This window comes from Macaca fascicularis, chromosome 15 (genome assembly GCF_037993035.2).
Source record: "Macaca fascicularis isolate 582-1 chromosome 15, T2T-MFA8v1.1".
In the NCBI taxonomy this organism is placed as follows: Eukaryota; Metazoa; Chordata; class Mammalia; order Primates; family Cercopithecidae; genus Macaca; species Macaca fascicularis.
Window position 1 is genome coordinate 47,328,851 of NC_088389.1, and position 16,482 is coordinate 47,345,332.

The 16,482-nt window shown below is 32.8% G+C and overlaps 1 protein-coding gene across 3 annotated transcripts in view; it reads right to left on the reverse strand.

The window, feature by feature from the left end:
• Positions 1-16,482, reverse strand: part of MUSK (muscle associated receptor tyrosine kinase) — a 131,046-nt gene that overhangs the window by 11,870 nt on the left and 102,694 nt on the right. For 2 of the 3 annotated variants that reach the window (XM_065530235.2, XM_074016827.1), the window contains one exon: positions 8,551-8,726. In XM_065530235.2, the coding sequence (XP_065386307.1) occupies positions 8,551-8,726 (176 nt within the window). Of the gene's footprint in view, positions 1-7,866; positions 7,891-8,550; positions 8,727-16,482 lie in introns of all 3 variants that reach the window. The other variant, XM_005581093.5, reaches the window with a different exon arrangement.

The following is a 16,482-nucleotide window of genomic DNA, read 5'->3' on the forward strand; positions in this document are numbered from 1 at the left end:
TATCTATGACCTGACATAAATCATGGAAATTATCAAATAAAATATTTTCATGTAATTACACTTGACATCAGGATTGTCTAGAGCTGAACTTTTATACACATTTACTGTCAGTTTACAAACAGAAGAAAAAATCATGAAAGAAGATGAAAAATGAAAATATTAGGACACAAATGAGAAAAAGTTCATGTAAAAACTGAACTCCTGTCAAACTTCAATTTAAAAGTCCAATGTGATATATATATATAAGTAAAATCAGCATTACTTTTGGAAAACAAAAGATGCCATACTCATACCACTATTTGTAGAGTACAAAGTCCATTGTATATGTATTAAAAGAACCTTATTAATCACATTTTAAATCCTTTTAATAGATTGAGTAAAGACAAAAACGGGGATACAGAGTATTTTAAAATAATCAACAACAATGTTTTAATAGCTAAGAATGACCTTTGTACCCCAAAATAGGGAATAAACCTTCTTTTCAAATATTTGTGGATTAATCTCAATAAATTTTAAAAGCAGAAATTATGCATATCTACTTAATGGCCAAAGTGCAATTAATAATAGATTAAATAAAATCCAATGGGACATTTTTAAAAAAGAAAAAAATCAATGATCTTTTTATCAAAAAATAGAGAGTAACCATAGTTACAGATTAGACACAAGCCTCTTAAGAGTGTGTATTTTATTTAGCCAAAGTTGTGCTCAAAGATAAAGTCATAGTGTTATCTCCTTTCACTCGATAAAAAGAATGAAAGTGAAGGAACTGAACATTTAACCCAAGACTTTGGGTAAGAAACAATAACTACAGAAAACAAAAGATAATAGGTAATAAAGTAACAGCCATACACAAGCAGAAATTAATAAGTTAGAATACACATAACGCAAATGATAAAATTAAAAGATCAATAGTTGGTTTTATAAATATTCATATAGTAGTCTAATCAATGGAATTTTAATTAAAAAGATAGAAAGGGTACAAACATAGAAAATTAGAAATGATAAAAAAGTTATAACAGATTCAAAGTTAATTAAAATAATATGTAATTATATATTTCACACCTTAAAGAAAATGATAGGAACATATTAATCACCAAATTTGAAGCATTAGAAAATATAAATATTGCCATAGGCAGGAAGCTAGATTTTTAAGTCATCACATTATAAAAGACATTCTTTTAGTCTTGAAAGAGATAAAATTTCCATATTTATAATATGTTCCAGTAAGAGAAAAGTCTGTCAAATTATTTTAGAAATTATTATAATACTAATAGCACAACCTGGCAATGTTAGCACAGAAGAGTGCATACATAGATTATACAACCTAGGTTTAGAAGATCCTAAATGAAATGTTAGCAACTGACTACATTATAGTCAGAGAATAATGATTTAATATAAGGGGATATATTAATATAACATATTACAAAGTCAAAATAAAACCTTTATGGCAGTAGATGCCTAAAGCCATTTGAAATAGGACACTTGCAAAATTGGAGGTTACAAGAGACTCCCCATGTATGACTTAGTCTGGAAGTAGACCCAGTGATAATGCCTTCAGTACCAATGGCTAAGCAAGTGATGGTCACCACTGTGACTCAGACAGGCACCTGGAACTGGAAGAACATCAGCACAGCAGTAAAACATCTGTGCAAGACCAGTGACAGCATGCCTCATCCAGCACCACAGGAGTGGTGGACTGTACAGACTGACTAGGTTCCTCTCTGACCGACTTGAAAGCTAGTCTGATTCTCTTTGGAATGAGTCATCCCAAGTTTTCTTGATCTAAGATGGGTGGGTGGGTGGGGGGCTTAAATTGAAGAGCTTTGCTTTCTGCTAATAATAAAGTTGGAACAATTATTAAAAGATAGGGAGAAACAACTATTTTTGTGTTTGGAGTTTACAGAGCCGCTCACACCGTATATAACGCATGAGGGAATATAATGTAATTGATAAAATTGGTAGTGTAATTTCATTGGTAAATATAAGGTTAATTTTTCTAAGAAGAATCAGAAAGTAGAATTTAATGTCATTTTAAAAAGAAAAATCTATGATGATTTAGTGAGTTTTTTTTTTTTAATGCAAGAAATGACATAGTTGGAACAATATTTTTGCTTTATAGATTTAAATGTTTCTTTCCTTCAAGATAGTTTTGTTTTGTTACTCCTTGATGACTGCTTCTGATTTGATCTGATCTTCCCTTGAACTACATTAATGAGTTCTTTGGATCTAAATGATCACTTTGAATCTTCATTCTTTTTCCTTTTTATCTTTTCTCTTCTCTCACCAATTTTCTCTCTTTATTCTTCCTCTGAACACTACAGGAGTTTATGCACTCATTCATCCATGTGTAAATGCATTCGCTAAATCAATATTGACTGTTAGGTATCCAGAAAACTGTGGTGAACATGACAAGCCTTTGCTTGTCATGAGACACAAGTGAGTAAATGGAGAAATAAAACAAAATATAAGAAGCATTATAAGAGTAGTAAGAACATGATGCTTATGAATGTTCAGGGCTGGCACTAACTCAGGTTTAGACATACTGGGGAGGTTTTCTAGAGTGAATAACTGTAAGTTAAATATAAATGGTGAGTAGCCAGTAACCAATTGAAGGTTATGATGATCTGAGACTTTGTGTCTTTCCCCCAAATTCATATGTTGAAATGAATAAGAATAGAGTCCTGATGAATAGGATTAATGCCCTTACAAAAGAGGTCCAAGAAAGCTCCCTGGCCCCTTCTGCCACATGAGAACACAGGGAGAAGACACCTATGTCTATGAGGAATGGGTCCTCACCAGATATCAAATCTGCTGGCGCCTTGATCTTGGACTTCCTGGACTCCAGAACTGTGAGAAATAAATTTCTGTGGTATAAGCCACCCAGTCTGTGGCATTTTGTTATAGCAACCTGAACAGACTAAGAAAAAGGTGAGGGCCGGGCGCGATTTCTCACGCCTGTAATCCCAGCACTTTGGGAGGTTAAGGCGGGCGGATCACGAGGTCAGGAGATTGAGACCATCCTGGCCAACACGGTGAAACCTCGTCTCTATTAAAATACAAAAAATTAGCCAGGCATAGTGGCGGGCACCTGTAGACCCAGCTACTCGGGAGGCTGAGGTGGGAGAATGGCGTGAACCCGGGAGGCGGAGCTTGCAGTGAGCCGAGATCGCGCCACTGCACTCCAGCCTGGGCGACAGAGCGAGACTCCGTCTCAAAAACAAACAAACAAACAAACAACAACAACAAAAAAAAAACAACGGTGTGTGTGGGATGGGGGAATTAAGGGAGTAGAATGGAGTCAGGGTAGAGAGACAGTATTCTACAAAGAAGGAATAGCATATACCAAGATCTGAACTAAGCAGATGTGATACCTTGCTAAAAGTGCACCTAGAAGTTTCATTGTTGGAGTTGGGGAGTATCTACAGGTAAGGCTGCAGATACCAGGTTTAGTGAGAAAAGTCCTTGTATACCGATTTAAGTAATTTGAACTATGCCATGCAGCAAATGGAGGGTCTCATAGGAGTGTTTTAAGAGGTGGAATAGCATAATCAACTTTTTGCATTAGAAAGATCTGTCTGCCATCCTGATTTCCATGGGATAAAGATTCCCCTCATAGCTTATGTCAAGCTCCCAACGTGAAGCCCTGATCATGGAGTTGGAAAGAGATGTTCAATAGCACATCATTAAACAGGATTTTCATCATACAGATATCACGGATAAAGAGAAAAAGCTAAAAGTTTCTACCTAGAAAGAATAAATTACTTACAGGAAAACAATAAACAAAATTCACACCGGACTTCCTGCTTCCAACACTAGAAGCTAGAAAAGAGTGAAATCACATCTATAAACCACCCAGAGAAATGTCACTCAGGAGTTCCATTCCCAGCTAATACACCTTTCAACTACCCAAATAAAAGAAAACAATTCGATAATATACAAGGCTTCAGGGATTCTGTCTCCCAAGACACTTTCCCTTCTGAGGAAATACATGAGGTGACTCTTAATAACAATTGAATCAGAAAGTGACTTCAATATAAATCTAAATGGGCTGCGATGGGTGGAGTCTTGGCTACTTCACTAGATGAGACTCAATATTGAGAATCACTCTGCAAAGAGAAACCTAAGAGTACTAGGGGAGGTAAAGAAGAAGATCTGAGCATTCTGAGGATCTCATTGGAGGTTCTGAAAGTCCCATGGGGTGGGCAGAAATAAGGAATAAATAGAGCACTGCAATGTGTAGAAAGAATTGTGGTCTGACTTTCACTTAGCAGTGGAGAAAATATAACCAGTAACAAGTAAAGAAAAGGAAAAAGAAGAAGCAAAAACATAAAGTGACTAGAAAATGTACAGTTAAGATAGTAGGGATAAAATAGAGTATATCAGTTGTTATATAAAATATGAACAGGCTAAATCCTCCTATTAATAGAAAATAGCTATCAGACTGGAGTAAACCCAGGTATATGTTGTTTATAAGAAAAGAAAAATAAAAGAGGAACAAAGAGGTTCTAGGTTAATGTAAATACAAGGAAAAAATTACCATTATTAATACTAGAAATTTAAAGCTAAAAGCACTAAAACAAGATGAGAGTGACATTTTACATTGATAAAAGGTTTCATATAAGAAGAAAAGTGTCTTGGATCACCATGCCTCATAGAACATAGTACATAGAACACAGAACATATAAATTACAAATTATTATAAATGCTAGAAGAATGTAATAAAAATAATTATGAATTAGATTGGTCTAGTAGAAAATATATTAGAAAATCAATGAAATCAGTAAACTCATATGTGTATAGAAGGGCTATTAATGTCATGAGATTATTAGCCAGCTAGCATGAGTTTATACTCATGAAAGAACAAGGCCTTGTCACAGAAAATACGGTTGCATTGAAATTCTGATCAGATCATGCTCTGTGCATTGTGTTCTATTCTGGATATTCTCAGGCTTGTGTGCAGCCAGTAAAGAGTAAACATGGAGGTGAAGATTTTGGAAGTCAGTTGCAAAAGAAAAATTTGAAAATTGGAGATATTTAATGTGAATAAGAGAAGACTACAGAGAGATTGAGTGCCTGTCTCCAAATATTTCAAGGACTGTCATATAGAATATAAATAAATCAAAGAAACAGAGTGAAGATCAGTTGTTGAAAGTTCTAGAGAACCAGAATTTAGTTCTACATAGCTAAATTGTTCAAATAATGTATTCTACAAAGGAATTAAGAAAAAAATTCAGGAGGGAAAAGGGAATGTTTCTGTCAGAGAAGCTCTAGAAAAGATTCTTTCATTGTGGGAGAGTTTGGATAAAATACCTGTTAAAGTTACTTTAAACTCCAATTTTCTATGAATGTGTAACTTTAATATTACCACAAAATTACCCAAACTACATTTCAATTATGAAATAATGCATGAGTTTTACACACACACACATGCACACGAACGCACACACAGAGACACTGACATTTTATGATTTCATTTGTGGGCAAAATGGTGGCTGATCATTATGGAAAAACGGTCTGGGACACAAAGCATGTATTCATTTAAACGTTAACAAAAAGTCAAATCATCACGTGGCCTGGGTGATTTAAAATTGTGAACAATACAATTTTTATCAATTGGACCTTCTTAAGAATAATCAATTAAAACAAATGTAAAAAGGTAGTGGTATTTATTCAAGAATGAACCAGTTAAACAATCAGTTAAGCTTTATTACACATGAGGTCTTAGAATTTTTTAAAAAATGTTAGTAATAACAGAAAGGCATGAGGTATAACATTCTGGCTCTGAAGACAGAGCCAGAATCAGATTGATTTGAGTTCAAATTCTGGCTTATCACCTTACTAGATGGATAAAATTGGACACATTGCTTAATCTCTCTTTCTCAGGTTGTGTTGTATGTAAAATGGAGGACATTCATAGTACTTAATTTTGTAGAACTATTGGGAGTATTAGGAGAGATAATGTATGTATCACACTAATCAGTTTGGATTTGGGTACATTCATTGTTTCCTTCATTCTCCATGTATATGTATAGAAAGAGCAAAGATGGGAGGAAAAAGAATTCAAGAGAATAGCAAATCATTATTTCAATGATTAAGACAGATTATCCTTTTTTCCACAGAAGCTCTGAAATAGAAGACAGATTCACTGCTGAGTGTTTCTGTAGTAAAGTATGTGAAGTCTCACGGAAGAGAGGAATAGTGTAATCCTTGCTTAGCAGACAAATAATGTAACTAGCACAAAGGCATTGCTTGCTCAAAAAGATGTTTCACTTCAGCCAAAGAAATTATAAAAAAGGAAAACTACTGAAATTCTAGTCCCTGTGCTCAAGGAAGAAGAAAATAATACAAAGATAAACAAATGATTAACAGCTCTTTTGTGACCCCTCCAAATGAGCTGGTGATATTCTTTAGAGTTTACTCAGAAATCAAGACACTCTTTGGAAAATATTTGAGGTCTTTACACGCTCCTATAAAATATGGGACACTGCCTAATAAGGATGTTTTCTTTGCTTCACTATTAACCTGCTAAAGCCAACTCTTTTAATAATAATTGCCTTTAACTCAGGGAGCATACTTTCAGACATTCCCTACCCTATTTTCCATTTAAATGGTCAGTTCATGACATTAGGAGCTCATTTTCTTATATGTATCAAAGATTTCATAAAGCTTTTTTTTTTTTAGAGACTAGAAAATTTATTATTGTAGCTAGTTTGCGCTGCTCAAAATTCCTTTATAATTAGTGTGAAAGGCAAAAATGTGGATGATTTTTGTGTATTGTTCCTGTCTAATTTAAGATGAATGGTCTGGTCCTTCCACACAGTAAACCCTCCATGAATGTTTGAATGGATGACTGAGTAAACAATTGATGGATAACAAAGAGCAGAGTAATCAATTCAAAGTCCAATCAAAGTAAACTTTGGCTGCTCATATAACAAAGAATTGAATTTTTTTTTATTCCTTCAATTTGGGAATAACAATTTGACAGGCTACCAGAATAAGAGATTTTTAAGGTTTCCATAACTCTTCTTGTTTAATAACTCTGAGTGATTCAACTAGGACCAGTAGCATTCTTTCTTTTAATACATTAAGTGTTGGTCCGTTAAGCAAGCTGGTAAAAATCAAGTCCTGGCACCTAGCCAAGTGCAGAGGGGATTAGGGCTGAAATATGTATTATAGGAAGTAAGTGCGATTTAAGCCTTAGAACACTGAGACCAGAGGAAGTTAATTGACATGAAAAGCTTTTCTAATTTCATCCTGAGGATTTCTGCATTCTGACAGGTTAAAGCACTATCTGATACAAGTTATTTTGTAGGACATCCCTTTTCAAGCTACCTTCTTGAATTATTTCCTAGAGATTTTTGTGATGACCTTTTTAGAGCCATTTGATTTGATCCTATAAACTTTATACTGGAAATCAGCTGTCTTAAAAAAATACCTAACTTTCAAAAGAGGGATCTGTTGTCACAAATGAAGATCACGAATTGGCTCAAGGAAGCAATAAATGTTGGGTTTCATCTATACATAGTTAGATTATACCAAATCAAGAATATAAAATAAAAAGGTGACTTTTTAAATTTGGCTTGCTTTACAGACGTATAAGAAATAAAACAGGCTAATGACCTGGAGGTGGGAGATAGTATTTGTATGATTCGCTAAATATGGTACTCTCTACGGTCTAATTAAAAGTTACAAACTGAGACCTTCCATGACTTTCTCTCATGTTCTACACTGGATGAGTATGGTGAGAAGCCTTTGAGAGGGGCTGTACATTCTGTTCTGGGCATCAGGAAATATGAGTGTAAACACACATGCATGAATCCAATTACATACACATAAGGTTTCAAGGGCACAAACACAATTACTTACTTTTTGGGTTTTCTTTGTTATAATCTGAAGGGGAAAGGATAAAAATTTGTTTTAAGTGAGTATCCAGATATCTCACATATTCTGTGAGAGAGTGCTAGGAAATGCAAGCTCTCTTTCAGCTTTTTAATATACAACTGGAAAACATTCTTTGCATTCGAATGTGAAAGAATTGGGTCTTTGAAATTATACCAGCTGTTAGGGATAACAACATAGTTCCTTACAAACAGAGTTCATTAAAGCAACATGAAGCAATTCAGTTTTGTTTTGTGAGATCAGCATTTTCAAACATGTGTCTTATTTTAGCATGCTTTCTTGGCTAAGAAAAAGGACTTTATTCCTTTATTCCACTCTTCTGACAAAATATGAGATGCTTCTTAGCCATTTTTCTGCACATTCCAGAAAATGTTACAAGCTCTCATAAGATTCCCTATGAAAGAATCTAAAATGTCAAGCAGTAATTAAAAGTGCTGTTTCGTTTATTTTAGAGCAAATGAAATAAATCTTTATCCTAATCTGTGCAATTAGGATAGCATTAGGATTCCACTAGTAGGTATCTAAGGAAGGCAGAACTAAAAAAAAAAAAAATTAGAAATGCCTAGAAATGTTAGAAGCTTTCACACCTTAGTTTCTTCAAAATAGTAAATTTCTCTTAACCTACAAAGTCTTGGGAGAACTCTTTGTTACCTAAATGTGGCAGTCTGGCACAGGCTGTAGGGTCCCAGTGCATGCTGGGAAGCTTGCTGCATTCTGGCACCGACAGCAAATGCATCTCAGATCTGTAGAGTCCTCTGTGGGTCTTCTCTTCCATTGCCAGCCATTCTTTTGCACAGAAGAGCTCCTTTACTGCCAAGCAGTACTCTCTAAAATAGTATATGGAGAACAAAACTTGATGAATCATAACATGTTAAAGCAAATTTGTGGCAAAGCCTAAATTCTGTGTTTTCAAGACATCATCATAGTAAATTGTCTGTTCTTGAAAAGCGTTTATGAAAGAAACTTTTTACTGCAAATAATATGAGATTTCATGAAATCTAGTGTACTGTCCCATGAGATGAAATACTCTCTCGTTTTGTTGTGAAATACAATTAATGTTAGTCTAGGGGAAAAAATGTCAAATTTAAAATGTGTTAGTTTGGGAATCTCTGATATGTCTTCTCCCAACTCCATATTCAAATAACAACACAGGTAGAGAAATAAGGGATACAGATTAAAAAACACACCTACTAAAAGTCAGGATCATTGTCAATCAGTTTCCAGCTTGGAAGATTTTTCTACGATCTTGGGGCTAATGGGCAGGGCTTGAGGACCATAGTCTGGACCTCTGTGTGCTTTGTCCTCTGAAACAGAACAGCGCCACCTCCCTGGCAGCTTAGAGGAGGGCATGTGGGTCCTTACTCAGCCCTTACTTTGAGGCACAGAATCCTGTCCCATGGCTATGCGTGTTTCTATCTGAGAAAGCCAAGGTAATATCTGTTTGAATATGAAGCTGTTATGTTCATCTACATGTTGTATTATGAGTGAAGGGGCTGAAGAAACACTAATTGGACTACTTGGAATTTTGCAGATTAGTATTTGCTTAAGCCTGATAGAAAATAGGACAGACTGCATAGGAAAAACCTGGTTAATTTCAAATTAAGGTATTTGGGGTTAATAATAAGAGGAAATTAAAGATAATTAAATAAATTAAACATAATAGTAGCAGATGTCCTTTATTCAGTATGTGAAGGATTCAGAGAGGAGGAAATTGTGAGTGTGTGTGTGTGTGTGTGTGTATATGCCACAATGGTGTCTTTTTAAATACTTATTCCCACACTCCTGCTTTCCTAACTTGCCAATATGAGCTAATGGAGCATGCATAGAATAAAAGACTGTGCATATGAATGTGATGAGATGCAAATATATTCTTATATGAAGATAACAATGGGATTTATAATTCTTGGTGGGTGTGAGGGAGAAGGGAGTATAATGGGGCTTTCAAGACTTCTCAGTAGGTAAAGGACCTGAGGAGAGTTGCTTATTTTAGTTCCACCCCTGGGTTGTATAAACACATTTTTTTTTGCATGCAGACAGCATAAAGTGTGCAAAAATCAATATGGGACATATGAAAAAAATTCCATATTCCACATTATGCAGAAGAAGTAAATACCTGGGAAATTTTTTATTCTAAATAGAAGAACACATTAATGAATGACTTTTGGTTTGCTTTGTTTTCATTGCCATGCACTAAAGCATGCCCTCTATAGCAGAGTTGTTCACAAGAAAAAAACAAATCAAGATGAACTATAGACTGAAAAGTAGGATAATTTGAACATGGAAGTAACTACAGAAAATAGAAACCACAAAAAATAAAACCAACACTTACAATCTTCATTGAAAATAGAAAACAAATGGCACTGCAAGAAATAAACAAATTTGAACTAAATATTCAATTGAATGCAGAAAGAAAGGACCTAATTGAATGCAAGAAAGGCTAAACAGATGAAAATAATGTGTGAAATAACTGATAAAGTAGAGCAAGTAAGAAATTCAAAGTCAAATAATACTGTTTCTCAGCAAGAGAACCAGAGACATAAAAAATAGAAAATAATCAAAGATACGGTATAAGAAAACATTTTTAAGATGAAGAGGGCATAATGTTTAGGGCGTATTACCTATTATGTTTATATTCTTTATATTACATGAAAGAAAACAAAATAAATCTATCCCCAAATGAATTTTACAAATATTTTGAATCTCAACAATTAAAGAAATAATCTTTCTACAATCTGGAGAGAGGAAAATGTTCCTTACAAAGGAACAAAAGTCAGGATTGCTTTCTGCTTCCTCTTCATTACAACATGGCCAGAAAATAATTGGTCGGAGTCCATAGTGTTTGAGGAGAACTAACGCAAAAGCTAACACTTATGTTAACACAGACTGAAATACCCAGTCAAAAACACATATGTACAAAGACAGAATTTTTTTTATATGTGAAAAATACCTACTCTACCTGAATGAGAGATGAGTAAAGAAGAGATGAATACACAAGAAGTGAATTTAAATTAAGAATTTAAGAAAAAGAAAGATTTCATTTGAAATGAATGAGTATCAATGATAAGTAACATAGTAAACTTCTCCAAGTATCTACTTATATATGATTATGAAATCAAATGTAAAAGCTAAGAATAATATTCCAAAAATTGAGCATATGCAAATAAAATGTAATTGAACAATACAAATATGGTTTATAATTTCAGATAAAGCTTCAAAGAACAAGTGTGGAAGATTCAGTACAATTATGCTAACTTAATTAGGTCTACCCTGAATACCTTATTTTTAAAGTTACAACTTTCTCCTCTTCCTTTGGTATTCCCGGTCTTCCTTACCCGAGCATTCCTTTTTTCTTTTTCCCTGACATTTAACACCTTCTAAAGTTATATATAAGTTGTTTATTATGTTCATTAATATGTCCTAAATGCCTAGTGTAGTACTTGGAGCCCAGAAGGAGATCAATAAATATTTGTTGGACAAATAAAATTCCATGTCATCATGCAAAGAGGCACACATCATTGAATGACTGCTTATATTAGGTTGGGGCAAAAGTAATTGTGGTTCTTGCCATTACTTTTAATGGAAAAACCACAATTACTTTTGCACCAACCTAATAATTAGAAAACCATGAGTGATAGCATGCTTTTAAAAATCTCACAAGCAAGTAGAGGTAGAATATAAAATGGTTGACAACTTCTGAACTACTTTGATGAATAAAGGCAAACAGAGACTTTTTCAAAAGATATAACAAAAAAATGAAGATCAAACTTACCAGTTATCAGCAGTAAATTCAATTTTAGTTTAATATTTCTTGGTGCAAAAAGCAGGAGTCAGAATTGCAAGAAAATATTCTTAGAAACACAATTATTGTGAAAATTTTGATATATCACTATTAAACTATTGGATCAAGTAGATAATACTCATTTAAGAGCAGAAAGGATTGAACATAAATATATGAATTTTATATGTTAATGGAAGAGACTATGTCTTTATAAATGCCAATTTTTATTTTTAATTATATATCAGAGAAAAGAAAACCTCTATAAAATATTAAAATGTAAAAATTTTTAGATTACATTTTCTTCAATTGGAACAAAATGACGATGAGGATTTTTAAAGATAACATTTTTCCAATAAAACTACTTATTTAAGTAACAATGGGAATTAGAAATACATTTTTAAATGTACACTGCAAATGACATATAGATTTAGGAAATAACTATGATTTTCTAATAAATTTAAAATTTCAGTGAAAGAGATTTTTTTCTTTAAAAAAGGTGAATTATTTTCAATATAAGAAAGAACATCTGTGGCTCATGCATGTAAACTGAACTGGGACATAAATGTTGGAAAGTTAGTCAATAAATGTATTTTGTGCTAGCACACAAAGATAAAATTTAATTTTAATTCTAGTAAAAATTTCCAAAATTTCAACTAAGAAAGAGTATAATCTAACTAAGATTTATAGTTTTATATTATATATAAACAATATATAATAGTTTATAATTATTTATAGACCATATTATTTCCATCAGAGGAACCACAGACTATCAATCAAAAATCTAATAGAATATTGTAAAGCAGTTGTTGCATATAAATACAATAAAATGAAATGGCTTTATTATATAGTAGTAACAACTTGTTAACAAATAAAATGAAAAAAATACTTGTTGGCAAGGATTAATGATTTATGATTGATGAGACTTGATTCCTCTTAATAACTAGGAGGTATAATATCAAACAAAATTGGAATAAACTACAAATTGCAGGAATAAATTATTTGGTTGATCCTTTGTGTCTAAAGCTGGTATCTGACTTTTTTGTTGCTGTGGTTGATGAGTCAGTCATCTTGAGTGGCCTAACATTTCTATACTAACTTTCCTTTTGATACTGCAGTTGTTCAAATGAATTGCTTTATAATTCTTAGGCAAAATGAGGGGGAGCTTGACCCTACCTACTTCTTCACGTAATTATTTCCATCTCAACCACGCAAATAAAAGCGGCAATGAAAAGAAACAAACCACTGTTACATGTAGCAATATGGATGAATATCAAAAACGTTATGATGAACAAAAGAAGTCAGACACAAAGCAGTATATATTACACCATTTCATGAGTATGAGATTCAGGAACAAGCAAAACTAGTTGTATGCTATGGTCAGAGAAATCAGAACAGCAATGCCTTCAGAGATAATGGGGAATTGATTAGAAATGAGCATAACAGGGCTGGGCGTGGTGGCTCACGCTTGTAATCTCAGCACTTTGGGAGACCGAGGTGGGTGGATCACCTGAGGTCTGGAGTTCGAGACTAGCCTGACCCCATCCCTAGTAAAAATACAAAAATTAGCTAGGTGTAGTGGCAGGCACCTGTAGTCCCAGCTATTTGGGAGGCTGAGACAGGAGAATTCTTGAACCCGGCAGGCAGAGGTTGCAGTGAGCCGAGATTGTGCCACTGCACTCCAGCCTGGGCAACAGAGCAAGACTCCATTTCAAAAAAAAAAAAAAGGAAAGAAAGCATAAGAGAACTTTATGGGTGGTGAAAACATTCTATGTCTTGATTGGGGTAGTGGTTACATAGTTGTATACTTTTGTCAAACTCTGAACTATATGGTTAAAGGGGTACAGTTTCTTGTATGTAAATTATACTTCTATAAACTATCTCAATAAAGAATACACTTTAAAAAATCTGATTAATATGATCCAAAATGTTACATAGTTCAACTCTAAAATGTAAAAATTCTAAAGAAATTAATAGCAGTTTTATTAAAATAAGGAACAAGGGAATTTAATTGCATCACTATGTTTTATGGACATTCTAGCCTCCTGTAATAACTATATTATAATTAATACTCTTGCAACAACAGCAATGACTATAAAACACATCTAGTCGGCCGGGTGTGGTGGCTCACACCTGTAATCCCAGCACTTTGGGAGGCTGAGCAGGGCGGATCACGAGGTCAGGCGATTGAGACCATCCTGGCTAACACGTTGAAACCCCGTCTCTACTAAAAATACAAAAAATTAGCCAGACATGGTGGTGGGTGCCTGTATCAGGAGGCCGAGGCGGGAGAATGGCGTGAACCCAGGAGGAAGAGCTTGCAGTGAGCCGAGATCGCGCCACTGCACTCCAGCCTGGGGGACAGAGCGAGACTCAGTCTCAAAAACAAAACAAAACAAAACAAAAACACATCTAGTCATAAACTTAATAAAAAAAGAAACATGTAAGACAGAAATCATCAAACTTTACTAGCAGGCATAAAATAAGATCTACATAAAAGGAATGGCATACCACACTCCTAAATGAGAATACTCAGTAATGTAAATATAGCTATTTGCCCTAAATTAATTGTATAAACTTACCATCATTCTGATCACATTCTAAATGGTATTTACATGTGGACATTGGCAAAATGTAAATTTCATATTTAAAATAATTATATAATAAGTTATATAATATCATATAATTATATTAATTATTATCTATTATAATTATTAATCATATAAGTTATATAATGCAATATATAATATAATTGTAATATCAAATTATAATTATATATAATTATATATTATATAACTTATATAATTATATATTATATTGTATAACATAATTATATTCTCTTATATATTAATTATATAAGTCAAATAATATGACATAATTATATAACTTATGTAATATTATATAACTTATAAGTTATGTAATATTATTATATAACTTATAATATATATTATATATTTTATGTTATATAACATATAATATAATTATAAAATATATAATATATATTTTATATAAATATAAAATATTATATAATATATAACTTATAATACATAATATATAGTTATATAACTTATATATTATATGTTATATAACTTATATATTATATAATATTAGTAACTATTATATTATTAATATTAATATAACTATTAACTTTGTTATATAATTTATATAGTTATTTTTAAATACGAAATTTAGAAACATTTTGCCAATGTCAGCATGTAATAATTAAAAATAATTATATGAGTAAAGAATTTTTTAAAAGATGAAAACCTGTGAAATTCATAGCACAAATTGAAATTAATTATAAAGACAGTAATTAAATCCAAAGTCTGCAAAAATAGAGAAACCATCAATGAAATAGAATTCAGAGTACAGAAATATAGATATAAGTAAACATAAGTAAACACACACCTCAGTAGTGACCAACTCTCTGGGTTTTAGCAATGAAAGTACTGTGTTCTTTTTTTATACAACGGAGACTTGTGGGTTGTGTAATCAGAAAACCACAATAGCTGTCACACACACAAAGAGTTTTTCTAATCTAATTATTATTTCTCTCAAGCATCTGTCCATGGTGTTGAGCTGATTTGCCTGAGTGTCACTGTGTAAGTATGATAACAATTCTGTGGCCACCACACATTATGTTAGTAGTACTAAAGGATAAAGCTGATAGAATCTACTCTCACTTTATTTTGCTGGTTACATTTCTGTTTATTATACACGTGCTACTTTCTAGCAAAAGGATTTTCATTGATGAGCAGTACATCAAATAAACAATTTTGGAGAATCCTATAAAGAAGCCCAAGGAGGAGAAATCTAAAGAAGTGATAATTAACAGAGGCACTATTTTTTCAAATAACTGCAAGGACAGTTGAAATAGCATCAGTATTTCTTAAGTCCTATTAAAACAAATTTTACTGCCTCTCACCTATTCTTCCCATTTTTTTTTTTTTTTTTGGAGTAACTTTACTTTTTCTCTCCTTCTCTTTCCCCTTCTTATTCCGTCAATGCTGAAGTCCCTAGAGATTTTTAGATGACATGCCTGATCACAATACAATCTTCTTAGAGGAATAAACAAATTATATTACTCTTATAGTGTCTCCAAACCCTCAAACTTTGCAGTAAATTGAGGAACACAGAACTCTAATATAATGACCATACTGTTGTTATTATATGCTAAATAGAGAGTGTCCTAAAATTATTGCAATATTTAAATAGTTTCTGGTTTTATCAAAATAGTGGAAATGTGCTGTGTTGGTAGTTTTCATGGGGTTTCTTCAACAGAAAATTTCAGAATAACAATGTCTATCTAGTTTCTGACATACTCCATGAGTGTGATTTATCCTTTAATCCTCTCAATTCTAGTGTGCAGATGAGGAAACTGAAGTTTAGCCAAGACCACACACATCAAGAAAGCAGAACTAACAGTATTTGAACTTTGTTCTATTTGGCTCAAAAATTAGATTGATTCTTTTTTTTTTCCTACATAAGGAGTATTTAAAGGTGAAGATAATTCTATTGAACATAAGTTTATCAATTTCAATATTTAAAAAGTATGAGAACTTTAAAAAATATCTATTTACAGTATAATTCCCTCCTACCCCACCCAAACGAGGCAACAGCATTAGAACTTAGAATTTTGGATGGAATGTATTTTAAAATAACATTCTGAAATGCTTGGCATGATCTCATTTATTGACAAAATGTACAGTTTTTATTTTCTCTATCTTGGCTTACTAATGAGGTCCATGTTAGTTTAAGATTTCTCCTTTCATTTGATAGAAATCTGGGATATTTATGGATACCATAAT